The 23079-nt window shown below is 49.6% G+C and overlaps 10 protein-coding genes across 10 annotated transcripts; 5 read left to right on the top strand and 5 right to left on the bottom strand.

Moving 5' to 3' along the window:
- Window positions 1-452: 452 nt before the first annotated feature.
- On the top strand, window positions 453-1313 carry FMAN_02734 (putative YKT6-SNARE protein for Endoplasmic Reticulum-Golgi transport; the record flags this gene model as incomplete). Its single annotated transcript, XM_041820333.1, has 5 exons — window positions 453-473; window positions 549-631; window positions 710-792; window positions 848-1213; window positions 1273-1313. The coding sequence occupies 5 exons, from the start codon at window positions 453-455 to the stop codon at window positions 1311-1313; spliced, it is 594 nt and encodes a 197-aa protein (XP_041686224.1).
- A 706-nt stretch (window positions 1314-2019) lies between these two features.
- On the bottom strand, window positions 2020-4014 carry FMAN_02733 (uncharacterized protein; the record flags this gene model as incomplete). The annotated part of the gene is made up of 1 exon (XM_041820332.1): window positions 2020-4014. The coding sequence occupies one exon, from the start codon at window positions 4012-4014 to the stop codon at window positions 2020-2022; it is 1995 nt and encodes a 664-aa protein (XP_041686223.1).
- Window positions 4015-7538: 3524 nt separating this feature from the next.
- FMAN_02732 (putative profilin) lies at window positions 7539-8343 on the top strand (the record flags this gene model as incomplete). Its single annotated transcript, XM_041820331.1, has 5 exons — window positions 7539-7659; window positions 7716-7731; window positions 7827-7911; window positions 8005-8151; window positions 8209-8343. 5 exons carry the CDS (start codon window positions 7539-7541, stop codon window positions 8341-8343), a joined length of 504 nt encoding a protein of 167 aa, XP_041686222.1.
- A 567-nt stretch (window positions 8344-8910) lies between these two features.
- FMAN_02731 (putative protein GOT1) lies at window positions 8911-9620 on the bottom strand (the record flags this gene model as incomplete). The annotated part of the gene is made up of 5 exons (XM_041820330.1): window positions 8911-9207; window positions 9277-9292; window positions 9349-9397; window positions 9453-9479; window positions 9593-9620. The coding sequence occupies 5 exons, from the start codon at window positions 9618-9620 to the stop codon at window positions 8911-8913; spliced, it is 417 nt and encodes a 138-aa protein (XP_041686221.1).
- Window positions 9621-10518: 898 nt separating this feature from the next.
- On the bottom strand, window positions 10519-11082 carry FMAN_02730 (putative IES6 INO80 chromatin remodeling complex subunit 6; the record flags this gene model as incomplete). The annotated part of the gene is made up of 1 exon (XM_041820329.1): window positions 10519-11082. The coding sequence occupies one exon, from the start codon at window positions 11080-11082 to the stop codon at window positions 10519-10521; it is 564 nt and encodes a 187-aa protein (XP_041686220.1).
- A 313-nt stretch (window positions 11083-11395) lies between these two features.
- Window positions 11396-11829, top strand: FMAN_02729 (putative DASH complex subunit dad4; the record flags this gene model as incomplete). Its single annotated transcript, XM_041820328.1, has 5 exons — window positions 11396-11398; window positions 11460-11516; window positions 11568-11612; window positions 11663-11747; window positions 11801-11829. 5 exons carry the CDS (start codon window positions 11396-11398, stop codon window positions 11827-11829), a joined length of 219 nt encoding a protein of 72 aa, XP_041686219.1.
- Window positions 11830-12422: 593 nt separating this feature from the next.
- On the top strand, window positions 12423-14823 carry FMAN_02728 (putative ARP5-Actin-related protein; the record flags this gene model as incomplete). The annotated part of the gene is made up of 4 exons (XM_041820327.1): window positions 12423-12600; window positions 12657-12977; window positions 13024-14744; window positions 14794-14823. The coding sequence occupies 4 exons, from the start codon at window positions 12423-12425 to the stop codon at window positions 14821-14823; spliced, it is 2250 nt and encodes a 749-aa protein (XP_041686218.1).
- A 449-nt stretch (window positions 14824-15272) lies between these two features.
- On the bottom strand, window positions 15273-16655 carry FMAN_02727 (uncharacterized protein; the record flags this gene model as incomplete). The annotated part of the gene is made up of 3 exons (XM_041820326.1): window positions 15273-15752; window positions 15834-16258; window positions 16619-16655. 3 exons carry the CDS (start codon window positions 16653-16655, stop codon window positions 15273-15275), a joined length of 942 nt encoding a protein of 313 aa, XP_041686217.1.
- A 2210-nt stretch (window positions 16656-18865) lies between these two features.
- On the top strand, window positions 18866-19525 carry FMAN_02726 (uncharacterized protein; the record flags this gene model as incomplete). Its single annotated transcript, XM_041820325.1, has 3 exons — window positions 18866-19075; window positions 19169-19237; window positions 19292-19525. The coding sequence occupies 3 exons, from the start codon at window positions 18866-18868 to the stop codon at window positions 19523-19525; spliced, it is 513 nt and encodes a 170-aa protein (XP_041686216.1).
- Window positions 19526-20028: 503 nt separating this feature from the next.
- Window positions 20029-21079, bottom strand: FMAN_02725 (putative C-4 methyl sterol oxidase; the record flags this gene model as incomplete). Its single annotated transcript, XM_041820324.1, has 3 exons — window positions 20029-20826; window positions 20884-20992; window positions 21069-21079. The coding sequence occupies 3 exons, from the start codon at window positions 21077-21079 to the stop codon at window positions 20029-20031; spliced, it is 918 nt and encodes a 305-aa protein (XP_041686215.1).
- Between the last annotated feature and the right edge of the window lie 2000 nt (window positions 21080-23079).

Below are 23079 nucleotides of genomic sequence, written 5' to 3'. Positions count from 1 at the left end.
ATGTGAGGTAAAAGAGTCGTTATTCTGCTGCCTGTAGTTGTCGGGTGGCAGCCAACGTCCTTTTGACGTTGTCCTTGATCGAAAAGGATTGGTTCATGACGGTGAATTGCTTGTTCTTCAAAGAGTCATACCGCTCTGGGTCGAACAAATACCCCACTAAACAAGCCCCCGCCTAGCCGCCAGTGGGCTGTAATGCTTACAGCCACTAACTGCCCTTGGAAATTCAGCGGCCTAGTCGAAGAGCCCGTCTGCGTCGTGGGGAACATGTGACGCCCCTAAAGTCAGTCCTTAGTTACGGTGACGGAGTGACAACATTCAACCAAACTTCAAATCCTCCCTATCCTTCAACTCTCTCTCTCTAATCATCCAATCCTTCCCTCCCGCTATCGCCCAGCTGCGCGCTCCGCCTTCGACTTATTACCGCCGCTTCTCACAAACTTGATCCCGCAATCATGAAATTGCATTACATCGGCGTACGCTGTCCCTGTGCCCCTCACCGATCGATCGAGACCTCCGTCCAGTTGGGCTAACAAAGCTGCTGTGACCAGATCCTTCGCAACGAGAGCCAGCCGGCTCATGAGATCGTCGCTGAGAAGGAGCTCAGCAGCTATTCGCGATTCACCCGCAACAAGTCAGTCCCTACCTTATCATTGCGACCGCTATCTCCGTATCCGGACGGTCCATGGACTGACTCGCAAACTTGAAACAGCTATGGCGAATTCATGACCCTATTCGCAAAGACCGTCGCCGAGCGCACCCGCCCTGGACAGCGACAGGATGTTGAGGAGCAAGGTATGCTTGATTCAGCTCCTTCGAGAAATCACAAGCTTACATGCGCATTCTACAGACTATACTTTCCACGCCTACGGCCGCACCGAGGGTGTCTGCGGTATCATCATCTCCGATCACCAGTACCCTGCCCTTGTGGCACATCAGCTTCTTAGCAAGGTCGTCGACGAGTTCCTCTCCAAGAACCCCCGCTCCAGCTGGGCCACCGGCACACCCGCTCTCTCCATGCCCGAGCTGAAGGAGTACCTCACAAAGTACCAGGATCCCCAGCAGGCCGATAGCATCCTCAAGATTCAGAAGGAGCTTGACGAGACTAAGATCGTTCTCCACAAGACCATCGAGAGTGTGCTACAGCGTGGAGAGAAGATCGACGATCTGGTAGCTAAGAGTGATGGTCTCAGCGCCCAAAGCAAGATGTTTTACCGTATGTCACTGTTCATTCCCAGTTTTTCTTCATCGAAAAGCAACTGACCCATCCCACAGAGCAAGCCAAGAAGCAGAACTCATGCTGTATTTTGATGTAATGGATCATTTCGTTTTTCCGGCGTTGGACCTGGCGTCATTTCAGCATATAAGAGATGTCGGTATTGAGATTGGTTATTCGTATGGCGCAGATACTTCCAATCGTTTTGTCCATCATTCATTCGCAGGGCCATGTCTTTACAGCAGCTAGACTTGTCGAAGAGACGGAGAAGAATCTTATCACAGGCAGGACGATCAAAGGCAGATGAATGCCGAATGGTAACTATTCTTTTTGACGTGTTAAAAACAGTCCCTAGTTGGACGAGTGTGAAATGTTCTCTTATCACCAAGCCTAATCTGATCGAAAGATACACAAAGAAGAATAAAATCCGAGTCTTTTGACCCAGAGTGCTTAAAAAGAAATGACAACCCCTTTGCTTTTTGAAGAAGAAGAAACTCCAACGAGATGCTCTAGGGACGAGTCTGCTGTCCCGTGTCTTGCCCATTCATGCTTCTCTGGCGCCTTGCTGTAAATCCGTAATCCATAATGTCCAAGCATATCCGTCACTGAAAGCGTAGTATACAAAGGAGACAAACGTATAGGAGGGAAAGATACCCTCTGTGGTATGTACAGGACGGCTCAAACCAGTTGAGTCCGCCATGGTGAGATGCTGCCAGAGCATCATGAAAAGGGTATTGTAGAAATCGTGGCCAAGACATAAAATGAAACCGAAAAGGCGATATGGTTGTTCGTCATGAGATTTGAGTTCAAGATTCCTCAAGAATTACTCTCTCACTCTTGCGGTGCATTTGGTAAGCATCAGGAGAGTGAGTCAACTCCCTCGGATGCACCAAGGTAGGGGTCGATGACTTGGTTTCAGCTAGACGCTCATCCTTCTCAATCGGGATGTAACCTGGTCCGCTCGGGCTGCCGTTACCTCGATGTCTCAAGCTGGGGTTGCTCTTTAACGGGTGCAGCATTTTGCGTTGCTGGTGCGAGACGCTGATCTGGCGAGCAATCGAGATCTCAACAGCGTTGCGTAAGGCCTCTTGGGCATCAGCCTCGGGAGCTTGCTTCTTGGGCGAGGCCAATGATGAGGACGGAGAGAATCGCCTCGAGGTTTCGGCGCCGGAGGACGTGATGGAAGCTGGGGGCGAGACCATATGCCACGAGGGTTCCGAAGGCGAAGAGAGCCTTGCCTTAGCTACCTGAACATCTTTCTCGTCGTCTGTGTGTTCAGGAGATTCGGGAACTGTGCCTGGTGAGGGAGTAAACGGAGACGAATGCTTGGGATGGGTGTTGGGCGAGATAATGGGCACAGGTGGCGAGGTCTGTTTTGCAGAAGTAACGCTTATATTCTCCGTAGACGCTGCACTGGGACGTCTGTTGAATTTAGAGACAAGGGCAGGCTGATAATGCGTAGCTTGCGCTGCGAACTTCTTGTGCTGAGATTCTGACCGCGAAACTTGGGCGACTCTTGGCGTAACTGCCTCAGGAGACTCCTCTGAGTGATAATATGATGAGTCCAATAAGGCCGGGGATGTGTTGGCTCGGAACCGAGGTGAAGGCAGAGGCTTTGAATTATCCTGGGAAACAAAAGTTGGTGAGGGTTGTGGCGACGTTGCCCTCCGTGGCCGAAGAGACTCGTCTCGATTCTCGGCGATTGCGTCCTTCACAGACTTCAGATGATCGAGAGTAGCCTGTCGGCGAGCAAGAAGTGAAGAGGCAGACCCTTGCGGTGGCTGTAAAACACTGTTAAACATGACACTATATCGATCCATCTTGATGCTAGGAATCTCAACATCTAGCAGAGAGTGAGGAATAGCGGGCATCGGTGGCGGCGATGAGGGCGGCGGTGCGATTGCTTTTTCTGATCTCTTCTTGCTGGAGTCACCTCGAAGGCCTCTTAGCGACATTTTACGGCCTATACCTCCCGAACCCGGGTCTTTCAGCTTCGATTCCTTTGATGCCTTGCGCTGAAGAGCAGGCTTCTCCTTTGTTAGTTTTCCTGGCGAGATAGGTTTCACCTCCGCCGACGTTGGTACCGACCGGGGCACTTCAGCAATCGTCTGCGCGGGTTCTGATATAATTGGTTCAGTTTGAGATCGAATTACAATCGGCTTATGCTTTGGCATTTTCCGTGAACTCTGATCTGCTGGCGCTGAAGTCGGCATTCCAGAAGAACCTAATGATGTGGTAGAAGTATTGACACTCTCCGTCATAGATCGTTGGGGCTTCTCTGGCCGTGTGGCTCGCTTCGATTTTGATCGAAAAAGACCCCATTTCCGAGCCTTCTGCTGAGTGTCATCGACTGGCTCTGGCACAGGCTCTGGCATCGGCTCCGGGATGTCGACAGCGGCATTCATGGCTCTGTTCTGTGGATTCCAGGGCGCCGGCGCAAAGTCTCCCATTTGTGTTGGACTTCCAATTGCCATACCAACAGCAATAACACCAGTCTCGCCAGAATCTATCATAGAATCCGGAGTTGAAGTTCGTACCCAAGTCGTTCTCGTCAGTGACGAGGTTCGCGGGCTGTGTTCGGGGGATGGAAGTCGGCCATGGATCGGTATATGAAACGCCGTCACGTTGCCCTTCTTTGAGCTCTTGAGAATGAGTGCAAGATCGTCTCTGGAAACCCGCTTGTCGAATGAATGTTTGGAAAGAGAATGACTGTCTGTCCAGTCGGCGGTGAAGCTTCCTCTACGACGTTGATATCCGGAGGCAGCCGATACAGTAGCAGCCCGTGACAGATTTGTAGCCATGACAGAAGTGTCTCGCGACCGCACGAGGGGGTCGTTTTGTAAAGCGTCTAGAATAGATTGACACACAAACAGTGGGTGAAGCAAAGCAGAGCCCAATGCAGCGCGGGGGCGAGATCTATGCTTGGATTTAGAGGATAAAAGGCCTCTGTTTTGACTGAGTAGTTCCCTGCATCGACAGGGTCTGACACAGAAGACGGTTCACCAAGGACCGACTTTCTCAGGGACCAGGATCCTCTTAAACAAAGCCTGCGATGATTTCTGGACAAGAACTGACCCTCGTCTCACAGGGACCACCCCGCCTTTGACGGAAGCCTATCGTATGAAGCCGTTGATGAGAATCGAGACGAATGCGGTTAAACGGCCGGCAACAAGCAGGGAACTGGGTCCAAGATGACGATGGAGTGCAAGGATGGAATGTAATAAGCGCAAGAGCAATTTCGATATCCAAGAGCCGATCCCCGGATTGGTTGCCACGCCTCAGATGAAGCAAAATGAGATGGATGCAAGCGGACATGAGAGAGAAGAAACGTCAGCTTATCATCTGTCCAACGACAGAGATTTTGGAGAGACACCCCATCTTGACATTTACAGGGATCGGTCTTGGGAAACAAGCTAAGAGGCATTGGTCAATGTTTGAGATTGATGGGACGACGGTTCCTGAATGTTGACTTTGAAATCTTTAACGCCCGACGGCATTGATTGCTTCAACTTTCTATGCAACGGCTGCTACGGCCAAGGAACTACTCTGACCAGGGGGGGCCTGTCGAAAGCATATCAAGGAGTGGGCCCTTGGGGGTTCTAAGAGACCCCAGTGTCGTGTGTCAGAGTCGTCAAACCTGGAGGTTCATTTAATGCTTTGAGAGAAATAATTATGCGGTTCGTTGGTTGTCTAGTTGAGGTTTCACTGCTTGTGGCGCTTCTTAGAAGTAACCTTAGCCGCCGCAACGCAACGTACGAGATTGGTGATAATAGAGGCGCTAGCTATAATAATAGCAACGAACGAGGCTTTATAAGCCTTGAGATGGGTACGTACATGTACAGAAGAAGTGTCTCAGTCGGCGAACGCGGCAATCTACGCGGTTGCTGGGATCTCCAACGTCAACGCTGATCCCGATGACACACGCAACCCATTCACACGGACTTACGGCCAAGGCTGGTTACTTCTGTAACAACAAGACTCACAGACATAATGTGACAGCGATTCATGGGGACGATCCTGAGAACTGAATCGTGGTCACCTGTCAACGAGGGACGAAAAAGGATCCGATCCCTGTAAGTGTTCGTTGTCAAGAAAGACAAACAGCTAGGCTGTATTAACACGACACTGTAACCTTCCTCCCAGCCAACGAGCACTGGAAGGGTCTCGTGTACGATACCTCATTTACTGCGCCGTACTGCTTTAACGGCACTTGCATGATGCTCGAGTATGGGGCATGTGCTGAGCTGGTTTTTAGATTAGAGGAACAAGACGCGGAGTATCCCAAACAATATCCACCCTGTCACAGCCCTCTATGAAACACAAGCTTTCGAAGACTACTGCAGGCAAACCTCCACTGCAAAGCATGCAACCATCCATCAGAAGGTCGATAATCATAGCAGTGAGCGAATAAGTGGCTGACCCGTCTTCTAGAATTTTCAGGTGGCGGCACGGAACTTGAACCTACTAAGGTTGCGCGCGGCTCGTGGGCTGGCCATTGGCCTCACTCGGCGCGTCTGTCCAACGTCCTTCATCTCACTTAGAGACAGCGGGAGGATTCAATTGCACCCGATCCATCCAATTTACAGTAGGGCTGGTTGTCGAGCTGAGTCTGGACCGTGATCAGTAACTTCGGCTGGGTGGAAATATGTGCCCAAAAGGGGAAGTTGAGGATGTAAGGCTTCCGTTGTGAGTGATTGGATCGTCACCGAAGAATAAGCGATATAGTCGTAAGAAAATAAAATAATGCTCAGGGGTTTTTGCCCATTCAACTCGCCGTTTCATATCACGGCTAGGGTCTCTACAACTCGTCTCAGATTGCCAATTTCCAATTGTAGCACAACCAGCACGGGCCAAAGAGGAAACCAGGCTCACATACCCTAGAGAAGACAATTTGTATGTTCGTAGCATCCGACAGTTTCCTAGAAGTCGCCTGAGCATGTCAAGAAGAGTTACATTCGAAGCTCCAGAGTGTCCTTCATGAAGGAGAATGGCGACGTCTGTTTCACCACGGGTGACTCCGGCTCCATAGAGTTATCGGCAATGCTATCGTTCTTAATAGGTCTCTTAAGACATGAAACACCAAGGGTATTGGAGCTTGGATATCACCTAGGAGCTATGTCGATGAGCTGCTGTTGAGTCAGTAAAAAGTCTCTTGAACCAATACCCGGCCTGTGCTTCGCTTGGAGTTCGTCTCTCGTAGGCCTCATTTCAAAGTTTGTTGGCTTTACTAGAAGCGTTCGGATAACCGAGATACAACTCCGAAGACTGACCTTCGGCTACGGAGTACAAAGCAGCTGTTTGATGATGAAAGCTGGCGGTTATGACCAGACTTAGCGACTTGGAGCTTTCGAACGGCTCTTTACTCCCAGGAACATCCACGATCACTATTAGCTGTTTTCTCCAATAGTTAGACATGGTTGATGTAACAGACAAATCCGACCTCAACCTAATGGAGCCAGATAGCTTTAAGCTTAAGCTCATTCATTCAACAACCAACGTTCGAGAATCAGAACCTCCAGGTTTGACGGCAGTTGATCTGGTCGATCCCTAAACATTGCCAGCGCTACCGAAAGCCACCTTCATCATACGATAACTAATGCGAATATGAAACATTTGATGAACTCTCAGTTACCAGCGGCGGTTAAGCGGGCGTTAAGTGTAACCACAATCAGATACTCTTGCGATATTAGTTCTTGGTGTTGGCACTCATCTACTAGGTCGTTCCTAGAAGCGAACATGGACCAAGGGTACATGAGTCTTGGCGGAAATTGCCGTTTACAGTAGCAACGGACCGTCTAGAGTCGTTTCCCGTAGCTCCAACGCCAATTCAAGCTCTATGGTGACGTCGAAAATTGAATAGCTTCCTCAGCTACTAGGTATAGGTTAGGTCCAAAGATCTTGCATCTTTTACTGCTGAGTCAACAGCCTCTACATGCCTGGATCGAACGTCACACAGGCCAGTGATCTCGGAATGCAGAAAAATGCGTGACATGAAAGCATGCTGCTGATCATGCCGACCGACATATTTGAAAACCGTTGGGTTTGCAAGTACACAGTACCAGTCCCATGACCGATGAGCTGTCACCGACAAAAGTATCCAATACTCATTGGACAGCATTGGAGCTTGATAACATTTTTTGGCGGGGACTCATGGCGGCCTGGAGGGGCAAAGCTCCAAAGAATCACCATATCAGAGCAGTCGACAACCTCCCCCGCCAAAACAAACCTCACCTCTAAACCTTCTTGCCCTCGCGTCGCAACTCTCATCCTTCTCGTCCTCCTTGCAACCACTCAGTTCCTATAATTTCACACATCTCACATCACTATGTCGTGGCAAGGTCAGTTTCTCACTGTCTCTACTATCCTTCACCGTCCCGCTATCGATTTCCCCTCCCCCGCCATCGTCCTTGTTCCTCATCACCGCCTCCAAATACCTCTATCTCGAAGCCCTAACTTGATGTTGGACGAAAAAGCTGACATGATGACTTTTCCATCGATATAGCATACATTGACTCAAGGTATATACAATCGATCCTATAACTCTTGATCATAGGCTATGATCATGCTTTCCGCACGAATACCGATCGAATGCTGACATTTTTCGTCTCGATAGCCTTGTCGGCTCCGGTCACATTGACAAGGGCGCCATCATCAGCGCTGCTGGCGACAGCGCCTGGGCCTCTTCTCCTGACCTCCAGGTACGGCAAACCCTCCTTCACCGACTCAACCTCTCGGATCGATTGGCTAGCCCCTCGTTAATGAACAAAACTGACCTTGTAACCCCACTATAGCTCAAGCCTGAGGAGATGAAGGCCATCTCTGCCATCGTCGGCGGTGACTCGGCTGCCAAGGATAAGGCTTTCGCTGAAGGTCTCTACATTGCTGGCGAGCGTTACGTTATGGCCCGAGCCGAGGACCGGAGTATCTACGCCCGATCGGTACGACGCCTAATTCACGAATCCCATCGCTTTTGACTAACTTCTTAATTACAACAGGGCCGCCTCGGTGTTGCTGTTGCGAAGACTGGCCAGGCCATCGTCATCGGCCACCACGGTGAGGCCCAGGTCGCTGGCAACGCCACCTCTACCGTCGAAGGTCTTGCCGACTACCTCATCAAGTCAGGATACTAGACAGACATTCAGTGTGTGAGGCAAGGGTCTGGACGGAATCAACTGCGAGAAGCGCCAGGAAAACGCTGTTTGTCCGTGGAGCGGACAGTCAACGCAGCTATAACGAGCTTATGCCGAGAAGAGCGCCTTTGTTTTAGAGCACTGGGCTATGAGCTCGAGTGTGTTACCCGGGGAGGACATTTTCCTTATTTGACCAAAAATCGGTCGGACGAGTTTGTTTCTACACGATTCTGCATATAGGCAATCCGAATGCCCTCCAGAACCTGTCACCTGTATGCCAGATTTGAAATGATCATCAAATGTCAGCCAACTCGACTCTCCATTAAAACTGCTTTTAATCGTTTGTTCTCCGTTCGTATCCATGATGTACAGTGCTTTGTCCACCTTATTATAGGTACTCATGATGGTTCTTTATGTCATTTAACGCCGATTCCAACCCAATATTTTCTCTTGAACTCCGCCATTCAACTCTTGCTAGACGCGTGTCGTCGAATGCCTTTTACACGTAATGAATCTTGTTCTCGTTCGGGTGATGCATAAAAGTGTCTGTGAGGCTCAGGGGAGCCTCTAAACAGGAAGCTCGGCGTTTCGTCTTCCAAGGCCTATCCTATCAGCGATCATTCCAATATACGGTCCTACGACAGGCAAGCCTCGCGCAAAGCCAGCAATTGTCCCCAGGAAATCTCCGAACAGAACCACTATGCCGTATGCTTCAACGATAAACCCGATAAAGGTCCACTTCATGAAAATCAGGATCAGGCCTAGGAAGAATGCCGCCGTGCCCTTTGCTTTTTGCTTGCGGGCGAAGAAGAGAAGTGTCTTTTGAGGTCCGATGATGATTGTCAAGCCGATAAGAAAGAGGATCTGTTTCGTACGTCGGTCGTTAGCCATCCCTCGTTCGCTGTAATAGAGGAAGGGAAGAGGTCGTCATACATTTCCCATAGCAAGCCTGAATAGAAGTCAGTTAAAAAAAACCGCTAGATGATTGAATCTGTCCATCCTTACATAGATCGGTCGAAGAATAGCATGACGCCTCCTATCAGGAAGAAGCCTCCTAGAATAAACGTCAGCCTCCATACCTCAACGTGCAGGCGCAGGCGTAAGCGCACCACCGGAGCAGAAGACAACTCCAATTTCTATCGCAAACGGTCAGCTTTCGTCCATATCGAACAATCTCTTGTCTGAGGGGTAGCGCATCGTTGCAGTGCTTATAATCGCAACTCGCGTGCCAGTGTAAGATAAGGCATACTTTGAGTATCTGTCAACCACATCGACATCTTTGCGGTTCTGTGTATCGCTGATTTGATTGATAAATTCGATCGGTACTGATGGTTTCGATGATAAAGCATAAAATGAAGCTTCGAGTAGGAAAAGGGCGGGATTGAGAGCAGGGAGAAATAACTGAGGCCAAATTACTGAAATGTTTCCTTTTTTCGTCACCAGCTCTGCTTCCCTCAAGGACACGTTCCAGGGGTTTACATGCGATTGACAGGGCTGTTCCAAACAGGGTTTAGGTGGTGCCTGGAGCTGCTTCGTGGCTATTGGCTGTGCTGCGCGAAAGTGGGCGAGCGTGGATTGTCTAGAAATTTTGCTGAGGGCCGACTTTACAAGATTTCCATCTTTCTTCATCTTCCACTGAGAGTTGGAAACGACTCACGAATAAACGCTCTTGGCTTACGGCAATCCAATATGATTGCAGTGCAAATCACTGAAACCTTGTCAAATGGGTTTCAATATTTAGCCAGAAAATGGGGAGGTCGTTGAGAAACAATACGTTTGATTCACTCTATGGAATAGCTTGCTACACATTTCCTTCTGACAGATTTCCTGTCCCTGCCGCGACGGCTGGCGGCGTTCTTCGCCCTGGCAACTGAGATTCGTTTCTTCCCCATACGTTCTCGGTAGTCTGTCGACCTAGGCAGAGAACAAGCTCATGATCACGATTAAGCCGGAGCGTCAATTGCCATCCCTTGGCCGAAAGGCTAAGGGTGCATAGTTGGGGCTTGACTTTGTTGGTCGGACACTCCTATTTGTAATCTTAGAATGGTATCTTTGTATAACGTGCATATGTCTGGTGATTCCTCGCATGAACCCCGTATGACAGGTTCCCGGGCCTCGTTGGTTTTTGAGGTTTTCGCAATTTCGTTAAATGGGCATCCCAAACTGGAGCCACGCTCACTTAAGGACGGTATGAGCACCACGAGCCTCGAGAAACTGCTCTGCCACACCCTGAGGTAGCGTCCTAATGAGACCAAACACTTCCTTATTGTGATAACGAAGTCGCGTCTTGGGATCGAGGTAAGGAGCTGGTAGTCCAGTCACGTCACAGTAATGTTTGTTATGCGCGAGTGATGGTGCCGATTCGATATTTGTGTAAGTGGCTGTTGGAGCCGACACACCTCCTGTCGGTTTGAGGCTCTTCTCGAGGACAAGCTTAGACAGGTTTCGTGATGCTTGAGCCAGATTTGGAGGCTCCTTGCCGCTCTCGGTGGCTGGCGTGCTTGTACCGCTTGTCGAGAGTCCATCATCGGCTGGCGTAGCAATACCACTCGCGTCCATCGGCGTGCCAAGAGCAGAGGCTTCTCTTCGGGAAGCATCGCCGACGATGGCCTTCAGGTTCTTGTTTCGACGCTGGTTGGGCTTCCAGGCCGGACTGCGGAAGTTCTTATGAGTGGAGTGAATGTCAAGCTTCTCTATAAGCTCTTGATGGGCGATTTGCGCCTCGGTTGGGGCGGCCATTGTGTCTCGTTTCTGGATAGCTGGTATCGAAATTTTATCAAAGTCGGCTCGAAGGGTGTCAGCGGTTTTACAGACTTGTTTCACAATCGGTGATTAATGCAGGAAAAAGTGCTCTGGTTCAAGGTCTCTCTTGGTTGTCGCTGTCATGAGCTTGTCGCGTTGGAGATTCTGCCGTGCTTCACCGTATTCCTAGCTTGGAGCTCTGACATACAACGAGATGCCCAAACATGGGATAAAGTAAACAGAGCACTCCGCCAACACGTAATACTGCCTCGGCCGTCTATTCATCACTTCAAACCGATAGCCCACTTAAATGGTAGGATCCATGAGAAATGCGGTAAAATAACGCTCCGAAGCCTTACCTGACGTGTTTATAGGAATCCCCTCATGAGCACCAGCAGAACTTACTGCTTTCCCGTATCATCACCAATGTGGTATGTTTGGCAAAGCTGAACTCGTAAGATATGGATACTAATGGCATGCAGGAAAAACTCAACGAAGCTGTCGTTGTTATGAATAAGAGTCTTCAGGTCAGGAGTGTCACATTTTACATCAATCCATGACTAACACGCAGCTTCAGGACATCAACATTCAGAACATGAACGTTGAATTGGTTGCGCAAATGTTCAAGAACTACCAATCGAACGTTCTATTTCACCTGGAGGGTAAGTGGCTTTCGTATGGTGATGTGTTTGCGATCGCTGACGATATTGGTTAGCCACGGACAACCTTAAGCCGCCGAACTGAGTGTCAACATAGGGGGCCAAGACTGGAGTTTTTGCATTTATGATGGCGCACGACTGTACATGAAATAATGACTTACTGCCAACTCGTCCAATATAGAAAGGAAGTTTTGCAAGGAATGTGACAGGAAAGCTTTACCAGAACCAAGATTGCCTACCTGACCTTGAAATTGTTTGCCTAAATTACCTTGTATATAATAAACCTGTCTAAAATGATGACAGGCCATGTTTGACAGTGTGTCACTGAATATGTAATCGGGGGAAGCCAACTAGGGTATCTGATAGCCTTGACCTGCCTCTATGGAAGACATTACAATCTCTGCACGAGTTCGACACATTGGGAGGTCAATAGTGTCGTCTCTCACTACATCACTTGCATTGTCGCGTAAGTGGATCCCGGAATTGAATGACAAGGCCTAGATCAGCCTTGTAGCCTCACACCTTCTCAATTTCCAACAACGAAGCTCCGTGTTTTGCGAGTCTGACAGACAATTGGCCACTAGAGTCAGACATCGACCAACCTAAACCTTTTTGCTCCTCTCGCCATGACTTCTGTCTCTTACTTGTAAACTCCATCCGACCATCCTATTCGCAATCATGGCTCCCTCGGCCATCGATGAGCCCGCCATCAAGGCGCCCGAACAAAAGACATATCCTCCCGCCAAGATCTTCCCTGTCAAGGAGACACGCTTTGAGAATTACATCGAACCTACAAAAGATGGCCGCGAACGCGCTTTGAAGCAGCCTGATAGCGCTGCCATCGTCATTGATAATGGTGAGCTTCGAGCGCAAGGAGTTTGCGATGGCTGGCAATTGACATTTCGTCTCTAGGATCGTCTGCCGTGCGCGCCGGCTGGTCTTTCGATTCGAAGCCAAGGTTCAGCATCCCTCCGATTATGGCCAAATACCGCGACCGAAAACTAGGCAAGACCTTTTCTTTTGCTGGTTCAGATTGTTACGCCGACACGACCGCGCGAGGTCACATTCGAGGCGCCTTCGAGGCTGGTACAGGAATTGTCAGTAACTGGGACGTAATGGAGCATGTCCTCGATTACATTTTCCTGAAGCTTGGCATGAATGATGCAGACGGTGCCATTGAAGTGCCAATTGTTATGACTGAGGCTGTTGCCAATCTCCCTTACTCTAGAAAATGTACGTGGAACAGTTCATTCCCGCAAGCTTATACTGAAGTTCTTAGCCATGACCGAGATCATCTTCGAATGCTACGGCGCGCCTTCGCTAGCCTACGGAATCGATTCACTCTTTTCATACCGACACAATAAGGGCAAGACTGGTCTCGTAGTTTCGTCATCATATACGTCCACTCATGTAATTCCCGTATACAACTCGAAAGCCTTGCTTGGACAGGCCACACGATTAAACTGGGGAGGATATCACAACGCTGAATACCTCCTCAAGCTCATTCGACTCAAATACCCGGCTTTCGCTGGGAAGCTTAACGTCTCACAGGCAGAGCACATGCTACGGGACCATGGCTACGTATCTCGGGACTATGACAACGAGCTCGCCAATTATCTCGAATGGACAGGGCTCGAGGATCGCGATATTGTCATGCAATATCCCTTCACAGAAGAAGTGATCGTGCAGAAGAGCGAAGAAGAGTTGGCCAGGATAGCAGAGCGCAAGAAAGAGAGTGGACGAAGACTTCAACAACAGGCGGCTAAGATGCGCCTGGAGAAACTGATGAAGAAAGAGCAAGATCTGGAATACTACAAGCAATTGCAAAGAAACATCACAGATCAGACCAAGAAAGAGATTCGGCGCCAGCTTGACAGCAACGACATTAAAGATGAGAACCAATTGGAAAAGATCATCAGAGACTTAGAGAAGGCTATCAAGAAGGCCCGGACAAAGGATGTTGGTGGTGATCCAGAGGAGGAGCAAGAACAACCTAACTTCGATCTTCTTGACATACCTGACGACCAGCTTGATGAGGCCCAGATCAAGCAAAAGCGTCAACAGCGTCTCCTCAAATCCAACCACGAGGCTCGAGCACGTGCGAAGGCAGAGAAGGAAGCAGAGAAGGCTCGTGTCATCGAGGAAGAGCGCGCCGATACTGAACGACGAGAGAATGACCTCGAGAACTGGCTCGATGAGAAGCGTCAACGACGTGCTGAGACGCTGCAAAAAATGAAGGAACGGGAGCGACTAAAGCAGGACCTAGGCAACCGTAAATCCCTCGCCTCTCAGATCCGCATGAAGAGCATTGCCAATCTCGCATCGGACAATCCGACCAAGAAGCGAAGACGTGGCGGTGATGATGACAACTTTGGTGCTGACGATGATGACTGGGGTGTCTACCGCCAAATCGCCGTTGGTGACAACAGTGATGACGAGCATGAGGAGGAAGATCTCCATTCGACTCTCAAGTCACTAGAGCAGGACCTTTTACGTTATGATCCTGACTTTGAGTACGAGCACACCCACGAAGCCCAGTCTGACTGGTCGAAATCTCTCCTGCACGCCTTTGCCCGAGGTCCCCGACCTTTTGACCCCTCCTCACAAGCCGAGCTCAACCAAATTCACCTCAATGTTGAGCGAATCCGTGTTCCCGAGGTTGTCTTTCGCCCCTCCATTGCTGGTGTCGATCAGTCAGGCATTGTTGAGATAGCCGGTGATATTCTCAACCAGCGTCTCGGCAATGTCCCTAACCGCGATGACTTCCTTCGCGACGTGTTTTTGACAGGCGGTAACACTCTGTTCAAGAACTTTGACGATCGTGTTCGCGAGGGTCTTCGTGCTCTCCTCCCTGCTGATTCACCACTGACCGTCCGCCGTGCCGAAAACGCCCTATTAGATGCTTGGAAGGGAGCGGCTGGATGGGTGGGTACATCTGCTTGGAAGTCAGCAAAAATCTCTAAAGAAGAGTACCAAGAAAAGGGTCCAGAATACATCAAGGTTTGTCCAAATCTTTTCCACAGTGGCATGCTCTTACTGATGTGTATAGGAACACGACATGGGTAACTCGTATGCTTAAAATGTCTAGTGATGGAAATCTGGAGTGAAAGGCGAGTTCTTTAATAGGAGCGGTTCGGGTATGAGAATAATTTACATGTTGCCTTAATCAGGGATCTCTTGTCCAGAGTAAAAAAAAGCCAAAGGAGAAGACGATAGACGCTTCCACACAAAACCGTCAGGCAGCTGCTCCACACCAAAAGTGTTTTCCGGGACACTTATTTTTATTACAGGAGTAGATATCTGGACTAACAAAATATAACCGTCTTAGTGATATCATCCGTAAACGTGACAGCCCAGGTAAACAGTAGCAAGACTCGCCAAGCGAAGCCCGCATGATCAAGGAGCCTTTGTTTCACATGAACAGACCCGAACGCCCCTCTCTTTATAAATATAAAATCACGACAATCAGTTCCTTAACGCCATAATAACAGTTGCAGAGCCCCGAGCACATGGATATCATGCGGTTCTCTAGACCGCTGGTTGTTGTGCTTGGGGTTCCTCAGAGTGTTGCAATTGCTTGTTGATCTCGTCAGCAGTCCTTGTATCCTCAGCACTGGGCTCAACTTTGAAAGGCTCAGCCTTGAAATGCGGCGAGGGATACCTTTGGCGCTCGATTTGCTCCTGAGCCGCAAGACCAGCCACGGCTTGCGCAACAGCCTCCAAAGGCGTTCCTGCAGCTGGATTGCTAGGCGCGGGCTCGGCATGAGGAGCAGGAGCTGCTATAGCTGAAGCCGATGCTGGCTGAGCGGGAGCAAGGTTCACATTCGGTGGGGGCGGGGGGTAGTCGCCTGACGTCTCTAACAACCGCGTTTGCAAATGAACGACATACTCCCGAAGCGCGTAATGTTCCGCCTGCATTGCTTTAAAAGACTGTTCCATATCCGTGAAATCGCGAACTTGCTGCTCGAGCTTTTTTATATAGCCTTCCTTCCGTTGTCGGAATGCTCTCTGGATGAATTGTTAGCCCAGGAGCTCAATTGCACGGCGATGTCACGGCGCCAGCCAACGAGCCATCATCAGTCGACTTACTTGTGCAGCTCGGTTCTGTGCCGCGCGCTTGGATTGGGATAGCTCCCGCTTTGCTTTGCGACCGTCTCCCATATGATCGTCTGCCGATAAAGGCGCTGGGGGCGCTGGAGCAAGCGCAGCGCTTGACGGGCCAGCAGATGCGCCTGGACTATGTCCAGACGGAGGAACAATGGGCATCATGTTTGCTGTCGGTGCGTGATTGGCTCGCGCGCGAAGATCAGGATGAATGTGAGCTTCAACTTCGCCTTTCGTGGCTAGAACTCGATGTTGGTCTTGAGGACTGGACAGATGATCGAAGCCATTCGCCGGCCGTGCGGGAGCGGGCTGTAAAGGCCGAGATTCACGGGGTCCGGGGGCAGTAGTTGAGGATGAGCCTGTCGCGTCGTGGCTCTTCAGGAGCTCGAGCTGTGCGCGCAAATGCTGCTCTATGTGGAGGGGTCGGTGTTAGCCAATGCACCCAGCACCTACGTCAATAGTAATTGAACTAGACGCGAAGCCGAGGTGGTCGAAACGAATATCGGATGCAACAGTTGAGGATAAGAACCTCTAAGTGTATTGTATATGGGATTGCGCAAATGACGCGACAAGAATGTCATTCAAATAGTAGACAGATGCAAGGAGCTCTATAGACGTCGCGATGGACCAAGGCCAAGGTGAGGCGTAGTATAGTGTAGATAATAGACAGAGCAGTAGGTCCAAATCAAGAACCAAGACGCGCCCAGACAAGGAAATAGGCAAAGCAGAACAGAAAAGGAAAAGAGAGAAGAAGAGTTGTCTTGACTAACCTTGATTATTGGCGCCGCTGGCTGAGGAGTTCTGCATGCTTGAGCTCTGGGGGAGGAGAGTCTGACTCAGCATCCAAGTAGCAATGACCCAGGGCGGGCGATGATGATTACTACAACGAGGGGGGGGACCTGACGCTGACTGACGGAGACGAGTGAGGAGAGAGTTCCGGCGGATGGATGACGGATTATGTAACCTGGATCCGGGACCTTTCAAGTGTGACTGTGAGTGGTGATCGAGTCGGAAAATGGCGTGGCTGGGCCGGGGAGGCTTCTTCTCTCCGCTTGCTGGACCAACTAGACTCGTTTAAACCTGGAGCTAGAACGATTTGGTTATCGCTCGCTTGCTGATTGTTCGCTTCTGCTTTTGGCTTGCTCGTCCCGGGAACTCTGATGGCGGTTGTTACTTACGGTATGTGCTGTACGTAGGACGGAGCTCGGAGCCGTTCCTCGTTCTGCTAGGATCAATTTATCTTGCTCCCTAGCGTAAGTGCTGACGACGATTTTTGCGGCTGGTGCGGGAAACACCCACCAAAAATGTACGCGGATCGCTGTTATATCCTGTATTAGAAAGTCAAGGAGCCCGTTTCAACAGGTAATATTTACTGTGTTCTTAATTTGAAGGACAGAGAAAGACGCGTAGACTGAATAAAGAAGCTGGTTGATTTAGGTGAGGAGAATTCGGAGTCCGGGCAATAACCAGTCAAAAGTCCTGTTCGGTTTTCCTTCTTCTACTTCTTTCCCTTCTACCCCCGGGACCGGTAGTTCTGAACTTCTGATACTGGCCGCGATGGGAATAAACGACGGGCCTGGGCCAAAAGATTGGATGGATTTGCTGACTGATGGGGAGAGGGGAACGTTGTTGCAGCAGAGAAAATATTTGTCAGCGACCAAACCTGAGCAGAACTGAAAGAGAAGCAGGAGCTAGGACCACCTCAGGCATCCAATGCATGCACCCGCCCATGCCAGTCATGCACCTTCCTCGTGAGCTTGCGACCCCACTCGCGAGATAAATGTCCTATTTTGGAAAGTCCTGGCTTTTCAAGACTTCGGGGTCCTTTCGATCTCACATTCATGGCGTATAACCACATAATACGACCTCGAATCTTGCGGTAAAATCATGCATAACCACGAATCGAGTTGAGCTACTTTTTTGCGGTGTAGGGTTGGTTTCCAGGCTATTGATTGGTGAATACTGACAGAACTTTGTTCGTGTTATACGACCCAATGAACACCACACCACACTGCTTATTCCATCCGCTCAGTGACTCCTGTTTGGTCTCACTACTTTCATCTCAAACACAGATCTCTGGGGATTTATTGGGGCTACCAGTCTTGAAAAGGGCGAAACGTCTATCTGTTTGACACTTTTGGGCCATGTCAGAATATGCTACCTAAGCCTGCTGGGTAGCGACACATTCTTGCCTGCCGGCCCCCATGAGATACTTCAAACATCAGATCGATCTCCTCATGCTGTTAAACAGCCAAGACGCTTGAATTTATCCATCTCCGGAGCTATATCCAATTATATCGGCGCCTCTTCCGACTCTTCCGGTCAGTGACAAGAAGAAACGATCGAATATACGACTTGTCCTGCTTGGTCGAGCTCTCAAGCTCATGGATCGTCCTGCTGTGATATAAAAAGAGCCGGCGGGTGCAATTACCAATGATCCTTTAACCGTTATAGGTGCTTGTTAATATCCAGTGAGGGTGTGCAGCGTTTGCACTAGCTCGGGCTTCATTTCCTGGTCATTGCCATGGCCATGTATCAAATACTGGAGCACTTTTGCGTCTAGGCTGATGAGGCTTGCTTTTCCTAACCTCTTAGTTGGCCGGGACTAAGTCTCTTCAGGACGAATACGCAGAATGGCACATTAGTGGACATTGATAGTCCCTGTAGGTTGTGAGATTGTTGAACCAGAGCTCGGGGACCATCAGTGTATGACAGAACATGGGCAGCTAAGCACTTAGCAACGAATGATCAATCAATCTATAGTGGTCTTGAGAATTTACTTTTCATTCCTAGCTTCAAATAGCAATCAAGAAGACATGATCCTACATATTTGGAGCTGTTCGGTGTTAGTCGACCTGGACATATGGTGTGTTAGTGGATACTTGTGCTGTAGCCAGTCCCACTCTATGTCAGAAGTACTCATAATCTGTACCACTTTCGCCACTCATCGATCAATCCTTTCAGCCTCATCCTCCAACCCACCTTCACTTACAACCTCATCTCTTGGTCGCCCTACAATGCGCCCTTCTCATATCTCACATCGTCTACCATCTCTTTCCCGCCTGGCTTCGACGATGGCTCAACCGCAATTCTCTGCTGGTACTGATGCTGCGAGCGTTACGCCTGCGCTTAAAGCACTCACTTCCGACGGTGGACGATGGACACTCACCAAGGATGGTGCTGCTTTGGAGAGACAGTTCAAGTTTAAGACATTTTCAAAGACATGGGTAAGCGATTGAGAGGGGAGTACTGCGATTCACTCAAAATAGTTGAACCACCATGAAATACAAATGTTGAGGAGTACCATCGGAGTTGACTAGTCTCAGGATTTCATGACAGGAGTATCTCTGAAATGCAAAATCAAGAACCACCATCCCGAATGGTCTAACGTAAACCCTCCTTCAGCTTACACGTCAATTATCATGCAGCTAACCACATTCCAGGTTTATAACACCACCTTCGTCCGCTGGACAACGCATAACCCAGCTGGAGTCTCGGACAAGGACATAAGCATGGCCGCCGAATGTGATGCTCTCGCAGAACAACTAGGTGAGCTGCCTCCGGAGCCGACCGCCCCAGTTGCGGCCGAAACGGAAGACCAGAGCTGTGCTATCCGCGGTTTGGCGGACCGCGCAGCTGGGGCGGCAGGAGACTGCTGTACCCCCAAGAGGAAATAGAGAGGCTCCGGCTGATTTGAAACGATGCACATCGAATTCCTGCGAGGCAGAATTCGGTCAGTTCTTCCAATTGCACATCCAGCTTGCTAGAAACGTATCTACAAGCCCATGTGGCTGCGTGTATCATTATGATGAACTCTGACAACTGCGCCACTACGTCACTGCATGACGAGATGTCATGATTCACATATGGGTGGTTATTGGTGATGGTATGGTTAAAGGTCAATGAACGATGCTGATGATTAAATATGTCTTAAAGCCTCTCCAGGGCAACTTTCTATATACAAGCGTAAAAATTCGTTCTTGGTTAACATCCCCAACGCCATGCGAATGCTCGAGCCGCTAGTTTAGCGACGTAGACAATGTATGCCCGGTTTGCGAACAGTCTAAGTCTTCATGATCAACACCCTCTTCATTTTATTTCCGGTCGTGAAATCCCTGAGTCGGACTCGATTCACCGCAATCGATTATCAGTCATCGTGTCAGGCTTTCTTTGCAGCACTCTATTGCGCCTTCTTGGCCTTGATCTGGGCGAGCTTCTTCTCGCGACGGCGCTTGTGAGCCTCGGCGCCAGCCTCGGTGTCCAGGCAGTAGTCCCACCAGCGGAAGCTGGAGGCGTAGTTGCCAATGAACTTCTCGTGGTGAAGATCGTGGTGAGCAGCACCGGCCCAGACGGGAAGGAAGTGTCGCAGACTCCAGGGGAAGTCGTAGCCACTGTGAGAGTCGATGGCCTGGAAAAGACGGAGGACGATCCAGGTGTACATAGTGAAGAGGTGGAGCTCGCCAGTAATGGCAAGGAGGACAACGGGGCATCCGACAACACCAATGCCGAGGAGAGCTGTTTCGATGGGCGAAGCGTACTCAGCGGCGAGACCGAAAGGAGCAGAGTAGGTGTGGTGCATCTTGTGGATGGCCTTGTAGAGAGGACCGTAGTGCAGAGCACGGTGGAACCAGTAGTGCCAAGCATCCTCCATGATGAAGCAAATAGCGATCTGGAGAGCCATCTTCCAAACGGGAGGGAAGGGCACACCGTAGTCCATACCGAGGTAGGTAGCGACGGGGTGGAAGAACCAGATCTGAGGAAGTTCGGCGGTGAAATGGCTGATAAGAACGATGGCGGCGCAATCCCATTGCTCCTTGAGAGTGGGAACCTTTTGCTTCTGAATTCTGAATTGTTGGAAATAGGGGATGTAGTCCATCATCATGTAGGGAATACAGCGGCCGAAGTAGACGAGCTCGTGAAGGACGAAACTCATGATTCCGGTCGCGAGGGTGTCGTTCTGCATCCAGAGGTACCAAGCCTGGGTTTAATGTTAGCATTGTTGTGGTTTCGCGACGTTGGATCGGTTTGGACGTACGGCCCAGAGCTTTTCGACAATGTTGAGCTGGACATTGTACTTGGAAACCTCCTCGAGGACAACAAAGTAGTCCTTGGTCTGGTTAAAGGACGCGAAGGTGGTCGCGTTTCTGCAAAAATTGATGTCAGAAGGGGCTGTTCAAAACATTGGCGTGTTCGACTGGCAATATCAGGGAGGCTACTCACAGCGCATCCATGGTGAAGTTAGCAAACTTATGGCAAAGTAGACTGAATAGGGACCCTCTAGGTAAAGAAGAAAGACACCAGCAAGCACCGGGTCCAGTCAAGAGTCGTCGGAGAGGCGGCTCTTGTTATAAAAGAGGAGTGTTGACAATGGTGATGGCGGTGGTGAAAAGGAGAACAGACGGTGGCTGTTGGGGAGGTTTTATCATTTCCTCGATTGCCCGGCCCAGAGAATCTCTAAGGGGGGTCCCATCCAAAATGGTGGGCGGCGGGCCTTGGCCTGGCCACACGCCCACTACAGGCATTCAATTCACTAACTTTACGGAGATTTACAGCCAGAGAAGTAAACGGACCACCTGCTCTTGCACCGTCTCGGTACGTACCGTTGCGAAAATTGCACCAGGAACGACGCCTCAACAGAGTATTCACACACCTTGTAAGCCAAAGGAGGTAATGTGAATCTCCCAGGCCCTGTGACAGCCAGCCATTCACGACACAGGACCCCTGGGCTTTCGTTGGTCTGTGCGCGATACCAGATGGAAGACAGCAATGGTTCCAGAATGAGACCACTATCAAATTGTCCTCCCGGCTTCCGGGCCCATCTACATCCCTCTGCACCAGTCAAAGCGAATACATATCGCTTTAGCATTGTCACCGCTTGAAAAGAATCGTATGTGTGTTTATCGACTTTACGGGGATCTCACGGGAATTTGAGGAATCGTCTCAGATCATTTCGAGGTCCTTGATGTTGTCCTTTTTCGTCCCTTATCCAGGGTCCAGCACTTTGAGGGGCATCGCCCGTCGTTTTTACACATTGCCATTGAAAGCGGTGAAGATCGAAATCAGACCCAATTCGGCCTTTGCCGCGATTTGTGATTGGCCTACGAGCGACGTCTTTTACGGATATCGAATTGAACTAGATTTGGTTCCTGTAACACAAAATAACACAGAGTGTTCATGTTTCAGTCTCTGGAGCACCCTTGTTACTGGCATGTCCCTATCCAAATCACAACAGGTGATTTTTACATTGGACGCGTCCTGTATGGATCGAGTGGCAACATTTAACACAGGGATTTTCAGTCTAGGATCTCATCAAACAAAGCATTGCCGTGAAAGCTCCATCGGATGGCGCTCTCCCGGACGCAAGAGATTTGGAGAAAGTGGTGTGTTCTAAGCAGCGGGTTCAGAAGCGGCCTTTGCGGCCAAATTTTTGAGGTTAGATGGTTACTCATCGATAGGGTGCAGATCGCGCCAGGGGCAAAGTATTAGATTATCAACCGATCTACTGGGTCAGAATCAGCCGCCCCTTGCACCAATCGCCCAGTTCCGATGATCTCATGAGGCGTGTCTCTTTTTCGTTTTCGGCTCTCGATTTTAGAAGTTCTGCACGTTCTTCTACGCCTCTCCCGCTCGTTCTCGCTAACATGATGAAGTCGTTGCAATACCAGCGATTCCTGATTATCTCTTCACATGTATTCCGTTACATCCAATCGGGGATCTTGCAATTGAAATATTCGTTTTTGACAAGAGATGGTATGACTTGGTTTTCACTGTTCTGTTATGTTCATTTACTTTTAGATGAAGTACATATGCATTCCAGCTTGGGCTTAGTGTATCTGTCGTACTCGGTATCTTAGAATAACCCGAATACGAGGAAAATCCAAGCCCGCGCCGTCTAAAACGGTCTATATTTTGGGGTCTAGGTTAGCCTGGGAATTTTATTATCAGTATGTATGCTGGGGGCCGCTTCGTCTTGTATATATGACGATGTCTTGGAACTGACTATTGCAGGCTAGCTCTATCGGTTTAGATTTCTAGGTATGTTTGAGATAAGTTGTTGGTTGTAGTTGGCCTATTAGGGTTTCACTTGATTTTGGAGTTCAAAGAGATTTGCTCTCAGTATGCCAAGCAATCGCCAAAGCAGCATGGGGGTTCCCTTCTCTCGTATGGAAAATTATCCAAAACTCGAATATCGTAGCTTTGGAAACACATGCCCAAAAGAACACATCCATAG

This window comes from Fusarium mangiferae, assembly GCF_900044065.1.
Source record: "Fusarium mangiferae strain MRC7560 genome assembly, contig: FMAN_scaffold010, whole genome shotgun sequence".
Classification (NCBI taxonomy): domain Eukaryota; kingdom Fungi; phylum Ascomycota; class Sordariomycetes; order Hypocreales; family Nectriaceae; genus Fusarium; species Fusarium mangiferae.
The sequence above is the reverse complement of the archived record's forward strand: the minus strand, read 5'-3'. Positions and strand labels throughout refer to the sequence as shown.